The sequence below is a fragment of the Hoplias malabaricus genome, chromosome 14, assembly GCF_029633855.1.
Source record: "Hoplias malabaricus isolate fHopMal1 chromosome 14, fHopMal1.hap1, whole genome shotgun sequence".
Lineage (NCBI taxonomy): Eukaryota > Metazoa > Chordata > Actinopteri > Characiformes > Erythrinidae > Hoplias > Hoplias malabaricus.
Genome location: NC_089813.1, coordinates 24,354,264 through 24,378,386, shown reverse-complemented (window position 1 = coordinate 24,378,386; position 24,123 = coordinate 24,354,264). Strand labels below are relative to the sequence as shown.

The window sequence follows — 24,123 nt, the reverse complement described above, 5'->3', positions numbered from 1 at the left end:
AGCACTCAAATACAGACATTCACTAAACAGGGTTGTTTGGAGTAATGGAAGAATGGCCTTTGGCTACTTTTCTCTTGAGTGGTGTCTTTACAGTGCTGAAGGGAACCAAAATCTGAACTAATTTTAAAAAGAACTCTTCTTAGTAGCTTCAGTTTTAAGGCCATATCTGGACTGCTAAATCACACTTCATAAAGCCAAAGTGACACACTGTGAATTTACACAGTGAGTCTGTTTTCATACACATAATAATATGATAATCAGATAACTGCAGTAAATCAGATTATGGATTTAACTCAGTCAACACCTTTATTACCACTTCATAATCTGACAATGAGAAAACTCCACACGAGTCACTTCTAATCAGATTTATTTCCAAATATCCAATTCAGAGGTTATACTGCAGTATGCATTGCAAACACAATCGATAACACCATTAAGTATTAGAGCTCAAACTATCGGTCTGTCCCAAAACCTAGTGAGTTGTCTACATAGGGTGCACTTTACGTCATAAGGCCTGTCCCAAAACCTAGTGATCTACGCAAGCAGGCATAGACTACATAGACCGCTGTTTAAGCCGGCAGCATTCTAACAATCGTCTATCCTCATGATGCAGATTATTGAGATGCTCTAGTCAGAGAGCGATATCTTCATGGCTTGTTCCCAGCCACTGCACGCGGCCGGTGTTTACTTACTTCAGCAGCTAGTGTCATCATGTCACCTCATCGACAGTGCAATGGATTTTCCTCTTCCCGTTTGCAGTGAGATTTTTTATTATTTTTGCTCTGGATCAAGGGCGAAATCATGGGATTGCCTTCGCAGCTGAGGCTACGCAGTTTGATGCTGCTTTAAAATTTGGCCAGATTAAGATAAATCAGTAGGCAGCATTATTAATGTTTCTAAAAATTGGGACAGCATACTTGTTGGGAACATGCACACTATAAAATAAAGTGCTCTCTTTGTAGACAGCTCACTAGGACTTGTGACAGACAATTGGTGTGCACGTTCCCGACTGTCCCAAATCTTAGATTCCCTAAAAATGCTGCCAACTGAGGTACCTTAATCTGGCCGAAAGGAAAGAGAGACACACTACATCATCCAGCAAAACATCGCACGAAGAAAGAAAGAATCAAAGAACGAATGAAAGAAAAATTAATGAATGAAAGAAAGAAAAAACTAATGAATGAATAAAAGAATGAAAGAAAAAATTAACGAAATAAAGATAGAATGAACGAGTGAAAGAAAGAATGAACAAATGAAAGAAAAAATGAAGGAATTAATGAAAGAAAGAAAAAAGAAAGAAAGAATGAAAGCAAGAATAAAAAAAGAAAAAGTAAAGAAAGACAGAATGAAAGAAATAATTAATTAATTAATTAATTAATTAATGAAAGAAACTATGAATGAAGGAAAAATGAAAAAATGAATGAATGAATGAAAAATAAAAACACGAATGAATGAAAGAATGAATGAATGAACGAATGAAAGAAAAATGATAAAATGAATGAATGAATGAATGAACTAATGAATGAAAAATGAAATAAAAAAAATGAACAAAAGAAAGAAATAAAGAAAGAAAGAAAAAAGAAAGAATGAATAATCATTTTCAGCTGGATGTTTAAGAGACTCATGTCACACTGCTACAGCCCATATGCAACATCCGTATCATCATTTTCTGAGGTCTTGGAGGACACAATCTACTAGCAATGTTCCATACAATCAAGTCCTCCCATTCAACACAGGCATAAAAATGATGGTATTTTAAAAAATATATATTCATAAAAAAATAAATAAATAAATAAACCATGGAGAATGATTTTGGAGAAATGGCTGTATGAAGACGTATTTTCTTTTCAAAGCCGAGGGCACCCATAAAGAACATTCTGCTCTCTTTAGTTACAGATTGCTCTGAAACAGGCTCCATCTGGGGACAATGAGGAAATGACCCAGGGCATTTTGCCTCCCCCTGTGCCACAGGATGGGAGAAAATCTCTCTGATATGCCCTCATCAGTGGAATTGCACCTGGGAATAAAGATAGCATTTCCGAAGGCAATGATTTTAGTGCTCAACTATTCATCTGTGAGGAACGTTATCTAACATTGAGAGCTGCCTTCTTCTACAGCGCACCCTAAAGATCATTTGACAGGGTCAAGCTCCCAATGTACATGGCTATGGTCTCTGGAGTAAACCTCTAAAACACACACGCTGCAGTAAAGCTAATGCTTCAGGAGATTGTGTGTAGTACAGGGGCTCAGTGGGTCTCTCACCAGGGGAGAAAATGTAAGAGTGAGAGAGTGAAACTAGCTGCTTTTCATGTGGTTTTTCCAACAGTCGCCTGACCCAGGACCACAATACACAAGGTTTCTTTCCATGGTTTGCGCATTAATACAGCATGGCTACAACTAACCGCCCACAGTAAAGCAGTGGTTTTCACAGCCATTTAATCAGGACAATGGGCAGAATACCATGCTATTACATGCTAAATCAAAAGCATTACAAGAATCTCATCATCATATGATTATTGAAGACCTCCAAACATACTGTAATTGTTAAAAGAGATGGTTACACTGGGATTTTCCGAATGATTTACTGTGGTTCGATAGCACATCTGTAGTATAAAGACAAAACATTACACAAGACTCATTTAAATAGCTTAAAACCTCACATGGGCTTAGTGCGGCTGTACCGAATGCTGCAGGAGTGATACCAAAAGGGAGTACTTTATCTAAGCAGAGCTGTAGATTTTTACACTTTTACCCATTTCTCATTTTCTGATTTAATGGAGATACATCCCCTCCGGAGATCTCATTCTTTTGGGGTGGATCTACTTGAAATTAAGTGCAACAACAATCACCCCAACATCACAATGTGCATAGGAGAAACCTACGAACACCGATCATCAAATCTGTTTCAATTATATTTAATTAAATGTAATTATATTTACATAGAGCAAGCTATAATCGTATGGTTTAACATCACATCAGTAAAACATTTTTTGACAAACAAAAAGAATTAACAAAGTAATGAGATGAATGAATACCTGAGATACCTCTTAAAACACTCAGACGGCAGTGTACGTCTTTTTTATTACTGCGATATGAGTTCCCGTGGTGTGTAATGACTTCAAAGTAATATAACAGAACAGATCAAATTATCCCACACATGTAGGACCACAGTTATACGGTAAGCTGGGCTGGAACAAAGTGTCCATAGTCTTGGCTTAATATCTGTTGAGCAAAACACCCTGGAATAAAGCAAAGGTGTGGTCAAAAGACACTCTGTCTTTAATAAACATGTAAAAATATGTGAAACATGACGACCCCAGTATTACAGAGTGTGATGTAAAAAGACTGAAGTAATAACAGCTACTGTCACAACAAACCTGTATCATTAGCAGTAATAAGTAATAATTTAAAGCAACACTAGGTAGTATATTTACCTTAAAATAAACAACAGTGCCTCTGTTGTTGCTGCCCAGGGCTCAGCACTGCAGAAACTACACTTGGTAATTTTTGGAGGCAGACAGGAAACCAATGCCCCCCCACACCCAGTTTGATGTCAGGAAAGTGCTATCAAAGTGAATTACGCTCTAAATCTGTAGGAACAGCCAATGAGCAAAAATACCCAAGCCAGCCTACTATTGTTTACAAGAAATAAATATATAGACTATTTTTGATTTTAATGAGTTTACATTTACATTGCTGCACAACAAGTCAGTGGCACAATTTTCATAACTTTTTATACCTCAATTTGTTCCTGTAATATACTTTACCTATAAAACCTATCACATGCTTTCTATATTGTGTACCTCTAATCGCTGTTAAAGGACATGTCTACAGTTGTGGGGAAATGCAGGAGAAAAGCTATGGCTTTTAAGGTGGAACGGTATGTTTGAGGGGAAAATAACAACTGTTTGAACTTAGATGAAGCTTAACCTGTCTGTCAGTTTTTATTCACCGTTTGAACTTGCACAGAAACTCAGTTTTTACTCGGGTGTTTAGTTTTGTACCACTTTCAGTAAGGCTGTTAACCATCACTGCTGTTTGAAGATATTTCCATCTTAAGCAATTCAAAACAGCAAAAATAAGTCAATATTACCCACCAGGTAATATTGAGCAGGACTAGATCAATCCTCATTTCAGTTTGTGCTTTTTAATATTTGCTGTTCTCTCCGTTGTCTAAAAATACTCCAGATGCCTTTGCCATAAGCAGAGACAGAGAGAAAGCTTAGGATACTGGACTGAGTCAGTTAGTTTTTTTTTTTTTTTAATTACAGACACTGGGGCTTCATAAACATATTAGATATATTAGCCAAACGCTCAAAAAGACTGGAGAGCTAGCAATATTTATATATATATTGATAAAATATATAAAATATATATTTGTAACCCTAAAAAAGGGTTCCACAATTAATGCTACCCTTAAATAAACAAATTATACATACATATATATTTACATATTTATTTAGTAGTATAGAGCCCTTTCTACTAAGACTGTATGAATATACGCAGCAGAGTTTTTTCAGGTTGTGAATATTGCAATTAAATGGCATACCATAGGTGTTTGTAAACTTTTCAAAATAAATAGAAGAGAAAAGTTGAAAAACGCAGCCTTGATGCAGACAGAAGTATCAATTAGCCACTACATTAAAACAGAACCAATGGATCATGCAGATAAGAGATTACTCAAACAGATCTCTTCAGGACAGAGCATGTGTATAAAACCCAGTCAACATGACTAAATGAGCTGCCTGGCTCAAGCCTGCTTTGTGAGGATGGTTAGGGCTTATTTCTGCCTTATCCCCTACTGCGAGGCCAGTGTAAAAAGCCTTGCAGCCTCCTACCAATAGTGAAGAATAGTGTTCGTGTTAAACCTGGGCTCGGGGTGTGAAGGCTGAGGTAAAGCTGAGCAAACTCTGACGCTCTGGTGCCTAGACACCTTCAGCAGGGGTCGATTAAGAAGTCTGAGCTGTGCCACTGTGCATACGGAAGAAGGGCTAAGACCAGCGCGCCACTAACATCCCTCCTGGGAGGTAATCTCTCCATCGGATTCTCACACAGGAACCGCGGCAGCGCTCTGTGTACACATACACACACAACACACACACAAACTCTCAGTTTCCTCAGTGAAGCTGCAATGTGACGATCCCACCAACATCCCACATTATCAGCCGTGGCTTACTGAAGACCTTGAAGCTTTGCGGTCGCAATACATAGCTGGGAGACTGCATAAAAATCAAATGGCTGCAAAATTATAATACACCCAGCCCTTTCTCTTTTCTTTCTCACCCCAAATCTCAGGAGGCCTTAGCTAACCCCGTCAGCATCCGGCCTTGCCCCAAAGCCTCTCCTGCAAAAAGCTATAAAAGAATCAATCAAAATTTGATAAATGACCGAAGGTGGGAACACTCTTCTCCAATCTGGACCAGGCATAGCATTTCTTTTCTTTTTTCTTTTTTTTTTTTTTTATTAGGAGAGGCAAAGTAACAATGTGATATGTGCTGACCACATCTCAAATAAATTCATAAGTCATAAAATAACAGGAACTGTAAGGTTCAACCAATTGTATCTGCGGCGCACTGTAAATTCAATATTGTGTTAGCACTCAAAACAGTCGCCATAATAAAAAAAACTCACCAGGCGTGCTTGCCAAGTATATAAATCAATACATTAACGAAAGAGAATAAATAAAATAAGAGGCTGTTTTTCTCACCAGGGATAGATACCCCTGATTCCTGAGTGAAAGGCTCTTTTATTCCCCTTCTAACAGGGGGAAGGTGTGGGGGGGGGACATAGAGTAAAATGTTTTTCCAGGTTTCCCAGTGCTAACCTACATCCTTAGAGATCTGAGCTGGATAAGGGGACCAGCTCACAAAGCAGCTCAGTTTTAGACCAAAAAAAATATTAAAACAATACGTCCCAATTCCAATTTCAATTTCAAATTCACATCCCCAGTGTTACTCTAAACACATCAAATTAAAGAAATGTGAGTCTGTTCGAGGCGGGAAGAAAAATAAATAAATAAATAAATTACAATTAGTGGATTAGCACAAGATCGATCAAAAGGATCTCAACAGCTGGTTACACATCTTGTAACCTTGGCTCCAACCTCAAGTATGAGGCACTCCAGAAACTCCAGATACTCCACAGGTGTTAAGCCTTACGCATCACACCTGCTCTTCTAGAGAAACCAGGCCAGAGTCGAGTTTACCACATCGGCCCAGGCATAATCTCAATCGGATATCTGTGATTTAGAGCGATAGCTGTTAGAAGCCCTTAAAAGACTCTGTTAAAAAGCAGATGGTTCCCATGGCCAGGTGCTGGAGAGCTGCAAAACATCTAGAGCAGAAAAACTGGAGTAATGTACTGCTGCAGAGGAACACCTGTTTCTGCTCAAAGCATGAAATTAGACCAGCCTGCTCTTTCAAGTTCCAGCCATTCCAAGTCTAAACTTCTATAAGTGAACAATGCCATGATTATCTCAATATTCCTTAGAAGTCTGTCAATCATGAATCTCTACTGACAATCCTGATTTCATCAGCTGAAATAAATAACATAGATATAGTTAGAATATATATCCGATTTTTCATTTTTGAGATTCATTCTTGCTTCTGATTTAAAAATATCCACAGGTGTTTGTGTTAATCCTTCCACTGTGAGAAGACAATAGGCAATGACCGAACATGGGAAGACAATGTGAAACACAGTATTTAGTAGGACTGGGCAATTAATCGAACTCGACTTTCAGAACTTCGAATCGACATAATCTTGTCTATATCGATTATTTATATTCTGTTATTTCCTAACTGTGTGTTAATGTACTGTCCCTTTTAAACCACTACCAAGCTGTAGTCATGTGACTCTACCCTTATCTGCCACATGGAAGCAACCTAAACACAGAGGCTGACCAAGCGACTCTAGCAGCTCGTGTCAAAGAAAAACAGCGTCTGTGTTTTGGACGTGCTCTGTTTGACTATAATTAAGATGACACTGAACAAAAAGAAGTCGAATGTAAAAATTGAGAATAAAACAGTTTAAGTGACCAAAGCACAATCACACACCAAATATAAACAGTGCTCAAAAAAAGAGAGGAACAAGCTCCCAGCAACTTTAGAGAAAATACCCCAGCTTTAATACTGGAGCATATTTACAGTACAAGACTCGTCATTGAACTATGAGGGTCATAAATACAGAAACAAAATAATCGTTCATTAATCGTAACTGTGGTAAAATGTCCAATTAATCGTGATATTGATTTGCGCTCATATCGCCCAGCACTAGTATTTTTAATTAAGTTTTTATAATATATACTGAAGATGAAATCTGAATAATTTAAAAACCTACCATAAAAAAGCACATCTATTAACCGTTATCCAAACACAAAAATAAATATTAATCTGCTTTATCAGAAACAAATATCAGCTGATCCAAGCATTCCTCTGTCATATTAGTGAGGTCTTTTTTTAGGGTAAGCATATTACAAAGATATTAAAAAGTGAAAGGATTTACAAAAAATTGGACAAGGAACAAAAATATTTCACATATTTTCACCCATAAGGTTGAGTAATAATTAAACAGAGCCTAAGAGCTCCACCATGAATGGACAACTGAAGCCAAATCAGTCCTCTCATACCATCTGTCTCCTCCTTTGTGACCCATCAATTGCTTTGAGGGGAGGGATATAATAAGCTTTTCATCTAATAATAATGTAATACATCTAAATAGCTTGGTCAAAAGCTTTATTGAGAGACTGATTGATTTTGTTTCCCCTTTCAGATCTCATCTATTTCTCATGGGTCACATGAACATTAAAGGAACACGTTCACTTTGTAAAAAAGTGTCATGACCACCAGATCTACAAGAGCAACTGCAGTGCTGGCCAGAGTGAAGGTCAGTGCTACAAGGCTAGCACTGAATAAAGAGAGGTGAAAGAGCCCCAGTAAGGACAATCCAAGAGTTTCTCAGGATAAAGGACTGAGGAAAAACAAAAATCCATTTCAAAGATTTGCTCCAACCATAAAGACTTTCTGGCTTTTTGCACAGTGTGGTGTGGGTTCTGAAGAGGGTCAAGGCAGAGAAAGCTCTCTGCTTCTTTAACTAATGGGAATGACAGAAAAAACTATAAACTCAGACACTCAACTGCCACAGTGAACTCTTCTCCCCATAGATCCATGCCAAAGCAAACCTTGCCTAAAAGCACAACACCCACTCATATTATTATAAGACAGTTTTGTAAGGGAGTAGATGGCCCATTTTTTTCCAATTTGGTGCTGTTTTTGTAGGTTAGCCACAGGGGAGGTAAACAACTCTAAGAGAACAGCTTTTTCTGTTCATGAACTTTCAAGACAACAAATTCATTTTTGGTGACAGAATAGCAACCTGCTGTTGTGTATTAAACGGTTCACAGGAGCTTATGTAATTGAGAGTGAGGGCTGTCCACTTAGCACTGTTCAAAACTCTTCATTGAACTTGGGAACATTGAATATATTTCTTGGGAAAACAAGCTAATCTCCAGAAAGAAATGAATTGAGAATTTGACAAAGGAAAAGCCTAGAAAACCTTATACTGAATTACATCTAGTTGTTGATGCTCCTGTCTAATAGTCTTTTGAATGATTTCTGTCTAAGTTCTAACTTCTCAAAGTTTCATCCTGTGATTGAGCATTACCAAATACATATGAATCTATAAGATGTCCCTTATATGCAATGTGCAAAGCAGTCAATAAACAACAAACAAATAGTCGACAATACACGCTGGCCTTGCATTATCAGTCTGTAGGCAGATATACAAAGGTCTGAATAGAAAGCTATTCAACTTTAATGACGTTGGAAACCAGACACCTTTGATAAAGCCATGTAGGAGGGCAGACATAAGCTTGTCTGTAGTGGTGGACGCTTACTTCCAATGTGCCATAAACACATCATGAATTACAGAGACCATTATTCAGAAGGTCAAACTGTATGGGATATCTTTTAAAAAACTTTCAAGTCTGTAGCAGAGTCCAGTGACTAAGGACTGCACACTTTGGTTTGGATTTGATTTCAGTGTAGATGCAGTAATAAACCATTTTTAATACAACACCTGTATTTTTTCATTTATATACAATATTTCTCTGTATACTTAACATATTATGAATTTCAAGAGAAATCTATGATACACCATAAATGCATTATTTTTCCCAGATTACATAAGGACATTAACCTGCGACATAATAAATATTCAAAGCAACAAGCCAATTACATAAGAGTCTTGAGAGCACAGCTTTAGAAAGCAGTTGCCGAGTTAACCTAGGTATTATACTAGCAATAAATTGTTATTAATTTAGAAACCTTAAATAGGCTCTAATAATAGCCTTTAATAATAATGTCTGAAAACAGCATGCAAATACTCAAAGCAGACCAATGCCAACGTTTAAAACGCAAGTAAAACAGCCATTAAACATGATTCAAAATCAATTATTGAGCACTTTGTGTGGCAAGAGCTGGGCTGCGTCCACTTAAGGCCCAGGCATTCTATAGTAAAACTAGGGCTTTTGTGAGGTACATACCTGTCGTTGATGCTCCAGTTGAGGCAGAGGTTGAGGGAGCTGAGGTTCCGGCACTTTCTCACTACCTCCATCACCGTCTCGTTGTTAAGCTCAGATATGTGCCGAAGATCCAGACTACTCAGGTTCCGTAGCTACAATGGGGGGAAAAAAAAACAGATTAACAATCGAACCAACAACACTGTTATTATCCATTCAGTACTTCACGGCGTGTGGAGCCAGCCGAGAAAATTAGAGAATAAAATGAGGGAAGAGACTGCTCTGCAGCAAGCAAACTGTAACATTAGAGTACATTAGGACTGATGCAACTGTAAATTAGGTCCATAAAGTGAATATAAACGCTGAGTGCATAGGTTTGTGGGTTTTTTGTTTTGTTTTGTTTTTTTGTAGACTCATTTGTTTGATGTTCCCTGCAAGAAAATGTATTTGAAAAGGCCAGTACAAGATGATTGCAATGTTCTCTTTCAGCTACTCTTCAACTAAAGTGTTAGACTTCACAATGCTGCTGGAATTCATGAATTTTATCAAAACAGACATTTGCCAAAATGAACAGAGTAATGCTTCCACAGAGAGAGAGAGAGAGAGAGAGAGAGAGAGAGAAAGTGGGGGGTTAAAGTTTGATTTAAAAAAAAAAAAAAAGTGGGTTAGGCGATGGGAATTTATCGCTCATAATAACAATATAAAGTTACACTGATGTTCAGGGACAAATAACTAAGAGTCCTATGAAATCTGCTTAATGACTGGATCTTAATGGTTCATTAGCATGTAATAGCTTGTACAAGACGCCCAGGCCCCTAGAGTTAAAGGAACATTCTTCTACTTAATAACAGACAGGCTTCAGTTCCTTTCATAAATCTCCACTTAGCAATCATACCTCAGAATTATGGCCCAGCAGCGCAGGAGGCTACAGCAGAATCCTAATCACTTCTGATGAGGGCTAAATAGAGGCAATGTTCAGGTCAACCGCTCCACTCTAGAGACAATGAAGTTCCTGTGTGTGTTGACTACTAAATGTAAAATATGTGCCTATTACTGTCTCTATGCACATACCAGCACTGACAGAGAATATTTAAAGCAATTACTACATATGAATGACTAACTTTCTATTCTTGAGTAATGTGCACCAGCCTGAGGATGAATATACCACCATTGTCTCTTTGATAGTTCAGAATATAACAATCAGTCAACTTTAAAAGCTTTGGAAATAAAAGATGTAGAAACTAAACACTATTTGAAGCAACAATGTATTATTCACCCACATTTATGAATGACACTGCAAGCTCATCTTAAATTCATCACACTAATTTAGCACATTTGCATATATTCACCTACTCAGCCCTCAGTAGTTTATCTCAGGCCATTTATAAGGGGTGTTTCAACCCGAGCTGAATTTGAAATGTGATGAAAGACAAAGCAGCCAGTCAGAACAGAGGTAATTTGCATCTACTTTAATGGCATGGTAAATAAGTTGGTTTAATTTTAAGGTGAGCTTCAAAAATGTGAATTTTATATAGTGTTTTTTAAAAAATGGGACACAAACAAAATATATAGCATATTTGCTTAATAATGCATGATATAAACACACTAGATTACTGCAATATGTATAGCACAGCATGCTGCAGGTGTAGCTTCTATGATGAAATGTTACTATTATGATAATTAAAATTACAGTAATTAATTTTTTGACATATTGTGGGTATGAGTAATTACACTGCGGTTTAGAATGTACTGCTAATTAGCATAGCAGTCTAAACTGTTTACCTACTGATGGACAATCATGGTGCTGCACTACTGGTGCACTGGGGCTGGTCTATAATGCCTCAAAAAACATCATAATGGTTACTGGATACTGAATACAAGGATCATAACGTGGTTTTGGCATATGTCCTAACCATGGTGCTATACTGGGTCTATAATTTAAGACATAAAAATAATTCCTTTTTTTTTTCTTCTGTCCTATTGTCTTCTCTAAATAAAGCCATGTGCTGTGAAGGACACGCAGAAGTGAAGAAGCCAGTAAATATCTGTATTAAGCTCCACTTTCCTCCATCGCGTCTCTTCTCCTGAATTCATTACAGCACAATCAATGGAAGCACTTCACACAAGGAGATTAATCATTGCCTCATCCTCAGATAATCGCCCTATCCGTTTCTCACTTTCTGCCTCCACCTCCTTCGCTTGCAGATGCCTTCCTTCGCCTCTAGCCCTTTCCTCCCCCCTACAAACCCCAGTTTCTAAAAAGTAGGGACAGTATGCGAAATGCAACTTTTAGCCCAAATTAAGATGCTTGCAACATACTCCATAAAAGTTAGGGAAGGAGAACGCTTACCACTATGTTACATCACCTACCTCTATTCAACATTTCAAGTCCCCTTCTGGTCCTCAGTTGGACCCCTAACTCATATTGGTCAGACAGAATCACATTTTAAGATTTCTTTTTTCTTTTTAAGTGAATAAGACAGATATCTACACCTTCACTTTCATTCAGTACTTTCTTGTGGATCTATGAATATTCTATTACTTCCCAGTTCTATTTTCATATAAGCCTGCACTACTCTCCTGCAAGTGGAAAACCCTGTACTGAGAGTTGAAGAGATTGGGTCTTCAGGTTTATAATGTAAGAAACTCTAGCTGTAACACTGCAGTTTTAAAGCAGAAATGACTAGCTAAAGTGTTCACTGCTTATTTCACTCAATACACCTTCTAGTGTATAAAATACACAACGATATTTTCACTACTGCTGAAATAATCAGTTGGTTACTAAAGATACCAGTTGATACAGCTTTGAGCATGGATTTGTTGCCATTAAAGTGTTTTCTAGTCATATTTTGTAGCTCACTGTTGACATATTTTTTTTGCACTTAACCCTTATATACAGAGTTTTATCCTTATCCCCTAATTCTTTTGATGACATTTTTCACGGCAATGGGTGAAACACCTATAATACATGCAACCACTCATTGCACTTCAGCAGCTGGATTATTAAATGGCACATTTTCATGTCAAACACTGAACCTCGACCCATTCTAACTCAAACAGGCCACAGTATGAAATTGCCATTTTTTCCTGTAACTGCTTTACAACCTGTTTTGGAATAATTTTTTAGAATAAGTGTGGATTTACAAAAGATGTTGTTATGGTAAAATATAAAATAAAAACCTGTCCTTGTACAGGTCAAAGTGGATTTACAACCACTGTTTTCTGTTTTGCCTGATTTGCCTTTCACATAGAGTGTCAACATCTTAAAAACTGGATTTGTATTTCCATCTTCCACTTCTCCACACGTGAGGCAAAGCCCCAAAGTCCTTCTGCACTGATTCTGATGTGGATATGAGCAACATGATTGAACTGAATTGAATATACTTTATTATCTCCTTGGGGAAATTTGTCTCGGACACCTAGTCCTACTCATGCTCATCTCATCTCAAGAGTACAATGATATATTACATCAAATACAACACATACCATGCTTCAAATATAAATATTGCACAGAAATACTGCACAACCTGTATTGTTACTATCTGTTTCCTCTGGGCATTAAGAATAGCCAGAGGTATAAGAGTGCTTATAACACATGCAGAAGCCTAAATCTTGTACCAGAAGGTAGAATCTGGAATTTAGGGTAGAGAACATGGGAGGATTCAGACACTATTTCCTCTGCCTGTTTAATTACTGCGAGTTAAACTGTCTGCACTAAGCAAGGTATCTGACAAATTAGCTTTAGTAGTTTCTAAGGGTACCATACAGTACAGTTTTAACATATCAATATTATTGTGGCATGAAGGTATTATCATACAAACATGAATATTCATTTAGACAATACTTGAATAACAAGAAGAAAGAAAAAAAAATCCACCCTTGCTTTATTACAGAGAGGAAAGACACAGGATATTATGTACACCTGCACTGCTATTCACAAGGGCTTTATTTATTCAATTACATCATGACTGCCTCAGCGCGATGACGGAAAATGAAACTATGAGCTAAATCAACCAGGCACTAATAAAATATCATTACTGCACAAGCAGGAAATATAGGGCTTTTTTGTATGTCAGTAAAATGGAGGCGATCTGACTAGGTCTGCAGAGCCACATGTAAGCTGAGTTCAAATGTGTGCTTAACATGAAGGGCACTAACTCTGTTGTTAACCAAGTGTTTTTGTCTCTGTATCTTTTATTGGATTTCCATCAGACCCTCTGTGTTAGTTAACATACAACTGGTGTCCTTCATGTTGCAATGTGTGCTTATAATGTGTGATAATCATCATTCATAATTCAGTTGCTTTAATATAACACGTGCATACATTTAACCACTTCTGGTCAATGCCATGATATGATGAGATGGAGTGGACATCCCACACAGAAAGCTAAGCTAGATGTGCACTCTCACACTGTAAAAAATTAGTTAAGCAATAAGTCATGACATCTTTTTGTCATTTACCTTAACTTAATTTGATAAGTTTTGTGATTTCAACTGGATTTTATGAGTTTTCCACCTTTCAACTCAAGTTTTTAAATTACTCCAATGAAGCGGAAATTTGAAGGAGGGAAATGAACTTGAAATTGTGAGTTATGGCTGTGGTATGCTCAGGAAGAGCTCTCAGCATGCACTGCGCCAGCTTGTTCACCTTTTTTGGGGTTTATTTTGCAGATTTATCTTCATTGTTGTGTGCTGTGAGGGTGGGAGTAAAATATGGGATGCTTTTAGGTAGTTTATCGGTGTTTGGGCCAATCAGGTCTTTCTTTGAAGCAAGAACTGTGTTTTGTCTCAGGCCTCACCCTCAGAGTGAAAAACAGCAGCTTTGGTGCGATTCCGGCTTATTACACACCCAAATGCTGCCTGTCGCTTGTTTTTATTTTCTGACATTCTTTTTAGAGAATTTTATTAAAGAGCATTAAAGGCAGCTACAGAGCCTTGTAGTTCTACTTGACACCGGTCATCACAATAATTACATTTAAACAAAAGGGAAGTTAATATTTTTTTTTACCTAAATATCAACGTTAAATGGAATAACTGCATAACTTTCAACGTAGGTAGTTAAATTCAAACAACAAGCAGTTTAAAGTCAAATCAACTTGCAGAAAAGGATTCAAAGCCAAACTTGATTTAACTTAACATTTTCAGGCAGCTTTTCAACTTACGTTTGAAGCTGATGAATTTTTTTTTTTTTTTTACAGTGTAGAACTTTTGGCCTCGCGGAGGGCTTAGACATCACCTGGAGTAGAACCTGCCGTGTCCTGATTATAGAGTCAATGCCTAGAACCCTGAGCAACTAAAAACCCAAAAAGGTGAATCAATAGCTTAGTACGTGCCGGGTCGTATCACCTGAAAAATTCTTGCAAAATGTAAACACATTCTGCATACGAAGAATATGGAAACAGCCATTCATGCCTTCATTTCCTTTCTTCTTGATTATTGTCTAACTCATTGAAATTTGGTCTCAGTCAGTCCAGTTTTTTTATTCATGTAGCTGGTTCAAAACAGTGCTGCAAGGTGTTTGACAGCCACAAAGAAAAAGAAGAGAATCACTCCTCTATTTGCCTTCCTGCACTGACTACTTGTGAGATTCAAAATTACTTTACAGTTTTACTGTTTGCTTTTCAGGCTGTAAATGGAGTGGCATGCTCCTGGAATTTCCTTTTGCTGCACCTAAACTCAAACCTAAAGACAAACTAAAAAACTATTTTACTGACTCCTTTATTAGCTGTATTTCCTAAGTTTAACCTCAAATATCTGGTTATTTAAAGTTAATGTTAACATTATAGTTATATAGTAATGTTAAATTGTGATTATATTCAGAACTACAATATTTCACATCATTACAATAGAGAAAACATTCCTCTAATAACAGAAATAACTGAAATGAAGACACCAGGCTAAATGTTAATAAGAATAAAGCAGGTTAATAAAAGATCAAAAGCACTGTTTACTTTAAATTTGACAAATTAATCATAAGTTACCCTGTGCTCTTATGACACAAGTATAGTCGAGATATTGATCTTTATTGGTAGAGGCAGTATCCTAACAAAGCTCCTCAGTATTTGCTGTAGAGTGGTGCTCGAGGACACAGTAGTAGTGATACTTCAGACCATAGATATGATTCATCCACTGAACTCACTGCTACACAACTTAAACTGGGGGATACAGCTCTGCACTACTGTGCTCTTAGAGTTATAGCCCAGTGTTACAAAGTGTCAGAGAAGCTTTACAAAAACTCACACACCTTCTGTTTGTTTGAACACAAGGAGATCAAAGCAATATCCAAACCACAATGCATTATCTATTATTGCATTCACTGTGATAAAAAGCTAACGCATACCTGTATTTTAGAAAGTTATTCTTAAAACAAATTTCAGAGGACCCATTCTAGTAAAGTGTCCTTAATTAAAAACATTATTTCATGCAGGTCACACTTTTTATTTTATTATATTTTATATTAAAGGATTTAGCAGGGAAATCCAATAAGTGTATATTTCCACAACACAATCTCAAGGGAATGATAGTTGCAGAACGTAATTCACTTTTACGTAGAGCACTATTCTGAAACCAAAGTGAGCAGCGGTCCCTACCGTCATCCAGCAGTTACATAGTGCAGTTTCTGCAGTGCTGAGCCTGGAGTAGCAATCACAGAGGCTCTGTTCTCCCTAGCAGTGCTCAGTGAAGGATCATGATGATTTTAAGGCTGTAGTTTTAAAGTAAAATTAGTACCTAGCATTACTTTAATGAAAAAAGACAAGCAGACATTGTGTCATTTATGAAAAGCACCACGGCACCTCCTTGTGGAGCAGTGCTTAAAAGTGAATTAGTATGAGAAATAGTGCACCCTAGGGTGCAGTTCCTAACTGTGAGAGACTATGCGTGAATGAGTTAATGAGTGAGTGAATGGACAATGAGTGAAAGAAATATATGAGGTACATCGTATAAAAACTCACTATGCATTTCATTTTTTAATAAATATCTAATTAAATTATATAAAACATATACACAGCTGTAGTTTTAGACATTGTTTTAAAAATGTGTAAATCATTTCCATATTGATAAAATGTTACATCAAATACAGGGTTTGAGTAAATTAAATGCTTCAGTGTTTTCCTCGGTATAACAGCCCTGCTCTGTAAACCAGTCATTTAGCTACAGGTCAGTGTGAAATGACGCAGAAAAGCAGAGAGCACTTCCATACGGAGATCTCAGTGTTGTGACGAAAGTGTGGCTCGAGTTTGTGATGAGGCGGCAGTCAGAGAGCTCCTCAGTTTACAGAGACATGTTGTAGCAGTTGACCCTAATTAAAGCAGAAGAGCTCAACTACTCGACTGCAAAACAAAATGCTAAGTAAAGTAGCCCAGAGCTGTATTACCCTAGTGATGCCTGGCTTGGACTGGACCCAATAAGAGGGAAATGCAAGCAGCAGATGGAGTGGAGGCGATGCCATCAGACATGGGAGTATGACTCAACATAAATTACAGCTAGAGTTACAACCAGTCACCTCTACCCCTCTGTTTGAGACTCACAACAAATGCAAAACAGTTCTACATTAGGTGTTAAAATAGGCTCTTTAGGGAAAATGCCACAAATCAGAGGTATCCAAACTTTGTAGGAGATATTTTGGAGGCCAAGGCGTAATGTCCAGGGAGAACTGATGCCACTGAGACAAAACAATAAGCAAATATAAACATAGATACACTCTCAAAAGGTATGATAGAGATATGTTATTGTCACTAAAGATACAAACAGTGTAAATGTATCTTTAAAAGGTACAACAGTGGCTTTAAAGTGCAGTTGTGTTCCCTAAAGGTTCATTTCATTCTCTTCTCCAGAAGAAGATGGGAATATTTGTAAGATTTTACTACAGAACTGTGTAAATTAAACAAAACAGTACAAGTCATAGAGATGAAATTGTGCATATAAAATAAACACCATTTTAAAATCATGGTCCTTATTTAAAAGTACAGAATATGTTCCCTTTAAGGTACCACCAAGGTGGACAGCAAAAGGAACCACCATAGTGACATTCTTTCTGAGGGTCTATGTTGAAATAAATTTTAATACATTTATATTATATTACACCATACAATACAAATAAATAAGTTAAATAAGTGAACATCTTTTATATATTTATCATTAATGCAACAGTAGATCATTTTTTTATTACTTAGTGTTGATTTTACTGTGCCTTAACTTTCTTTAAGTCTTGTTTATCTTTATCTTGTACTCCAATTTTTTGAAAACTTTGCCATTTGACTTATTCTCATTAAACATATTATGAAAATCTGACTTTTTGAGTGCATTTGCACATTATTTGGGGATACTAACCCACACACTGTAAAAGAAAACAATCTAATCAGTCTGCCCAAGTCTGAAAACATGGAATAAAACGAGTCGTTATGATTTTGTGTTGCGTGTCACGCAGAGTGCCAACTTTAGAATCGTCCGCAACCTTGTCTGAGTCTCTCCACTCACAGTACTGGGCCTATTTTTATGTGAGAGCGCAAAGGCGAGTTGAAATCAGGGGTGCACAGATCCGATTTTGGGATCAGATATCGGACCTGACATTAACAAAATTACCTGGATCTGGTATCAGATAAATCTGATAGACCGATGAATAGGCCGATCTATTCATTTTCTATTCAAGCGATTTAAGCTTCTTATTTTCAGCTGCTACATTTTATTCTGAATTGCACTAAATATTTGCATGTTTACAATGTCTGATTACTGATTGTATTTGTTTATTCTAAGGTTCAGCTGCTAGATTTTATCTTGGACTTCTGTTTACACTAAATATTTAAAAATAATTTTGATTACTGTTTGTGTGTTTGACAAACTGAATCTACTTATTTTCATTTTTGGCTGATATGTTTTTGTTTATTTTAATATATTTTAAGAGGCTTGACTCCTTGTTTATTTTGAATTTGAATACTGTGCCAAGGTCCTGCACAACAGTTCATTTTAGCGAGATGGTTCAGTTTCAGTACCCAACCGACATACAGTAATACACACCCCAAGCAAATGAAAAGAAAGGAAAAAAAAAAAAAAAAAAAAAAAAAAAAAAAAAAAAAAAAAAACCACACTGCATTACTACAATGACAGAATTATGTCACTCTAGTATATAATGAGAACTAATTATGTGAATCCCTCCAGCTTTGGACTCTCAAAACTATGCAGTGTTTACAATACACAAAGCTTGGCCCAGCGTAGCCCTGCTGAAATACACATACAACACACACACATTTGAGTCACAGTCTCCGCATGCCCCAGTGACCGACTGCGTATCGAACGGCTAAATTATTCATGGGGATATGTGATTGCATTGTTTGCAAAACAAAAGGGCGTCAAGACATGAAACCTGCAAATAAGCAAGGAGCGGTGCACTGCTCTGTGGACACTGTTCCTCGCTCTCCCTCTCACTCTCTTTCTCACTGACAATAGAGGGCTGTTTTCTGTCACAACAGTAGTAGCAATAGCAGCACACAAACAAATCTGCTGCACAATGCTACCGCTGAGCTCCTGCTACTCTATCACGCGGCCTTTCTGCATTTTTTATTTGTTTATGCTTTTCGTTTTCCTCCCCTTCCCATTCTTTTTAATGCATTTTCCCAGCCAAGCAACTGGCTAGGAGGAGGACATCAGTAACAGAGCTGAAGATAAATCTGCCCAATCACAGCCTACAACAAAGCATGCAATATTCATAGACGCATGCTTGTAAAACAGAGCACAGCTAAACAAAACTGGAATTTATTTATTATTATTTTATTTTCTTGCCTCCCATTAAAAGCAGGGGAGGTGGAATTGACTGATAATGGCTGGGGAAGAGAAGGTATTGCTGCAGAGTAACTCCTGGCCTTCTCTTCCAGCCTCCATGGCTGCTGCTTGGCTTCTGCTGCTGAATATGAATGCACAGCTCCGGCTCATGGCTGTGCATGAAATCAGCTTCTCCAAAACACCCTCCTCATTCCATCCCCAAAAAGCTCCAGGCTTCTGCTGCAGTCGTCCTGTTCTAAATACACTCTCCAGAGAGAGGGGGAACGTTGAAAACATTCTGAAAAAATACAACCCCCTACTCCACCAAATCCCCAACATTTAAACTAAACAACAAACTCAGGCCGAATGCTTAAATTAGACAAATTCATCACGCTTCCAAAATATATTGCTTTTTTTTTTTTTTTTTGCTTCATACTTTGATCGATTATAATCAATTCCCTTTAAAAGGAGGCATTTCACAATTCATCAGCTTCAGCAAAACACTGAGTTTACATGATTCATTAATATCGCCAGTATGCCATGAAAAAGAAGACTGTGGCAGGGAGAAAGAAAGAAAGAAAGAAAAAAACCCTGGCAGGGAACTGCACGGAAGTGGCGTTCTGCTCGGTGTTGGCTGCCAATGCGTGTAATTATTCACCGTGTTAATAAAAACACAGGGAACTTGTGAAATGCAGCTGTTCTCCGGGCCAACTACACGTCCAACCACTATCTCGACACCCACCGAATTAATCATCACCCAGGAGCTTCAGGGCAAGCCGCACCGGGCATTTATTTATCCTACGTTTTTAATCACTTCCAAAAAAAACAATAAAAGCACTGTAAAAACATGGGAAACTGCTGTCATTTCTGCAGTGATGGAAAACGGAGAGTTATATTTCCTGACTGCTCAGGTGCAGAGAGGTCCTGAGGTCTAAAAATCCCCCACGGTCTCTTAACAAATAAAAGAGAGAGCCTATTCCAAAATCAATACTAACACAATCATATAATGTGGAATATATTCACTATGGTGCATTCCAACTTCATTCAAATGATTAAGAGGGTTACATGAAAATCAATAAAGTAAAAAAAAAAAAGTGCATCCAAGCCAAACACCACCGATCATACCTGAACACTGAATTAATAAACTTAAAGTTGATGTTATTTTTGGTAAAGAGGAATGGGTTTTTATTTTATTAAAACCTGTATAGGTGTCTGCGCTGTGAAACCATGGCTATGTCTGAAATTCCCCTACTATGTCTTCTTTGGAAAACAGGAAAAATGCAGAAGAAAGGGCAAAAAATTAAATGGCTATTTTATGGAGCGCAATCTAATTATCGTGTTATGCCGTTTTCTCACATAAAAGAAGAGGAATACAGTTCCAACACACAGTCTCTCACTTACATTAGAGCAGCGGTATGCGTGATCAAACAGCTAAAAGGGGCCAACGTCCACAGCTCCGACTGGACATGACTGTATTTATTTGCCTGAATCAGCTGCCTGGTCCCGGTGGGACTTTTTAAAAAGTTGCAGGAGAGGCATTAACTAATGGGGTGTTAAGAGAGCGATGGGCCAAAGGAATAAAACCGACTGGTGCTTCGAGCAGCCCCCAAAGTGACGAAAATTCTCAAAGTGCCACTTAAGTCAGCGCAGACAATGGCTCCTGCCAGACACCCAAGGCCAAATAAAAGCTGAACTTTTCACAGTGTCATTTTTGGGAAATTATTTTAGGGTGTTACAGAATTTAGCGTGTTATGGAAGCCCAATTTGTGAAAAGCTTGTTCTTGGGGCCCTTTCAAGGAAAGAAAAAAAATCTGACTTAAAGCTTTACACCTTTCCCACAGCTGCAGGTAACAAAGCCAATCGGATACTAGTGTGCACAGCATCATTAAAAAAGCATATGCTCTAGTCTTTGGAGTAGCACAAGGCAGTGAGCAATAAAAAAAACTAGAGAGATCCAGAAGAAAAAGAGAGAGTGTGAGTGCCCACAAGCCTGAACATCAAATGCCATGCTCCTCTCACATTCAGTTCCCTTGTCAATTTGAATTGTTCCACTTTCCTTCAGCACTAGTTTGGATGGGGTTTTATTTTTTTGTGTCGAGATGTGAGAGTAGGCCAGTTTCCATGGAGCTAACCCTAAACTCTGGCCACTCTCTCTGCGATAAGTCTCTGGACCAGAGGAGAGCCCTCACAGGTCGTTCTCCACATGTGAAAGACAGAAATCTCACTCTAGCACTGTCTCTAAAACTCTCTCCACCCTTGTCCGAACCAGAGAAGCATGTTCAAAACCATGAAACATGATCTTAAAGCAGGGAAGATCTGTCTCTATCAATTATACAGCACACGTCGCAATAGCATGTTATCTATACTCTGATTCTCCCTTGAAACGTCTCTGACATTCAGTCCCAAATGAATAAGAGGACAAAGGGAATAAGAAGCAAAGGGAAAATTAAATCACAATGTGAAATGTAGTGTGCTTTATTATTAATAATAATAATTGTGTTGGTTGTATATGCATAGATAGGATGACTCTTAAAACAACAATGTTTTTTCAAGGGTTATGAATTAAAGACATTGATTAAAGTCTTGAATTAAAGCTGAAACTGGTTACAATGTCTCAACTATAACATAAATATTAACCAAACGTTAGAAACCATGACAAATTCAGTTTAATGTCATAATATAAGCTAATACATACCTTCCAGAAAAGGCTTCTGGAACAAAAAAAATCTTGTTCCAGTCTGATTACTAATGTAATTACACATGTGTTATTACCTTGTGTAATTACATGCGAGAGAATACGCTGAAGATCCACATGTGTAATTACAAAAGGCAAAACTCAAGTTGATACACATGTACTTACATAAGCTTTACTACTGTAATCCATCTGTAACAGGTACTAATTCATCAGTAGTTACATTGTTGTTGCATATGCTGTTCATGTGTAACTACACAGTTAGAGGCACTTAATATAAAGTGGGACCAATAATTCTCCTGACAAAATGGTGCTTCTTTTTGTACAAGCGTGACATTGTAACAACAGAACATTTTTCTTTCTGGTGCTGTAAAGTACCCTTTCTTCATTAATCTAAAGGATCATTTCACCTTTCAAATAACTGAACTCAAGTTCTCAAAAGAACTCAGTACAGAACTCAGTTTTCTCAGTAGAACCTAGTCTTTAATGTAGAACCCCTGAAGAAGAGCAATCATATTTATGACCTGACACTGAAAAATGCTACCACGTGAACTCTCCTCCAGAGAACAGAATTAAAATGTGCTGTTGTGACAAAGCAGATTTGCTCCTCTCGAATCCGCAGAAAAACTTTCTGTAGATGTCACGAACAACAGCTGGCTTCAATAACACATGAACTGAGACGAGTGGTCCTTCTGTCATAAAACTGGTATTATGCTTCAAAGCAAAAATTACACTCTGCTGTAAACCATACTTTTCTTGCGTAAAAAACAGTGCTGTGAGGGGAGCTGATATAGTGGGGTGTGAGATGCTTCCTGAAAACAATCCCAATGGCTGCATTCTTTTTTTTTTTTTCAGGGCCCTCTCCTTGACTTCCATTGGTTCGTGAGGAACTTCAGCATGAACTACACCATGTTCAGTTTGTTTAGGCTTTTCATCACGTCTTAAGTACACCGTCTGAAAATGTGTCACTGTGGTGGTACCCTCAAGGTTACATATTTGTACCTTTAAATAGGGAACATTACTGTACCTAACTTTATTATAATTGTAGATTTTTAAATGGTGTTGATTTAATACGTCCCCTTTCATCTCCAGGACTTTTATTATGGTTTTATATATGACTCTCCTTCTGGAGAAGAGAATGTAATGTACCTTTAAGGAACAAATCTGGACTTTTAAACACTGTTGTACCTTTAAAAGGTACATTTACACAGTTTGTACCTTTAGTGGCCAGTATTATACCTCTACCGTGACTTATTTTCTGAGAGTGTAGGATTGAGTGATTTAATAATGATCCCATTGCAATGTTAGCAGCCAGGGTTATTTTCCCAATCAAGTTGCCAAACACCATCAGAACACAAAGGGATATTGTTGAATGGTTCAAAAGATTTATTGTTAGATTTCAAGCCATTCTGAGCATCTGCGAGAAAAAGTCTGAGATCAATGATCGACAACAATGCATTCACAAGATTCACAGGAAAAAATCTATTAAACTCTTTATATAAATCATAAACTCATATTCATTCATTTATTGTCTGTAAGTGCTTATGTAGTTCAGGGTCGGAATGGGTTTGGAGCCTACCTGGAATCATTGGGCGCAAGACAGGAACACACCTGGAGGGGGCGCCAGTCCTTCACAGGGTAACACACACTCATACATATTGACATTTTTGAGTCACCAATCCACCTACCAACGTGTATTTTTTCAGTGAACAGCAACATTATGCTATTATATTATTTTATTTATTTTCTGTATAATTTAATATCTCCTTCATATATTTGGGTATATACGAGTATGAAAGCCTGTGTAGGCAGAGGATTGCAGTGGACAGGCCTGTAGGTCTCCCTGTGTCCAGTGTGATAAGAGACTCTGGCCTCAGGTCCCCTGGAGCTACGGCCAGCTCACAGTTGTGTTTCTCCTCTACTGCACAGAGCAGAGGTTTACAGAGGTGACATGTGCCAAGTCTGGATGAGATCAGTGTGGTGCTGCAAGCCCCCCATGGACCCATTAACTGCTGACCATTTTTGGAAACATACGGAGATTATATCCCCAAAGACTGCAGACAAATAGAGACACGGACATGGCCCGAAGGCAGGACACTTCAACAGTAATTTAAGAACACACTGCACCTTTCACACAAACAACACAGGCTGCAGTTCA

At 37.7% G+C, this 24,123-nt stretch overlaps 1 protein-coding gene across 3 annotated transcripts in view; it reads right to left on the bottom strand.

Annotated features, from left to right (window-relative positions):
• Positions 1 to 24,123, bottom strand: part of fbxl17 (F-box and leucine-rich repeat protein 17) — a 344,974-nt gene that overhangs the window by 223,858 nt on the left and 96,993 nt on the right. For all 3 annotated transcript variants that reach the window (XM_066644895.1, XM_066644896.1, XM_066644897.1), the window contains exon 7: positions 9,542 to 9,672. In XM_066644895.1, coding sequence (XP_066500992.1) covers positions 9,542 to 9,672 — 131 coding nt within the window. The remainder of the gene's footprint in view (positions 1 to 9,541; positions 9,673 to 24,123) is intronic.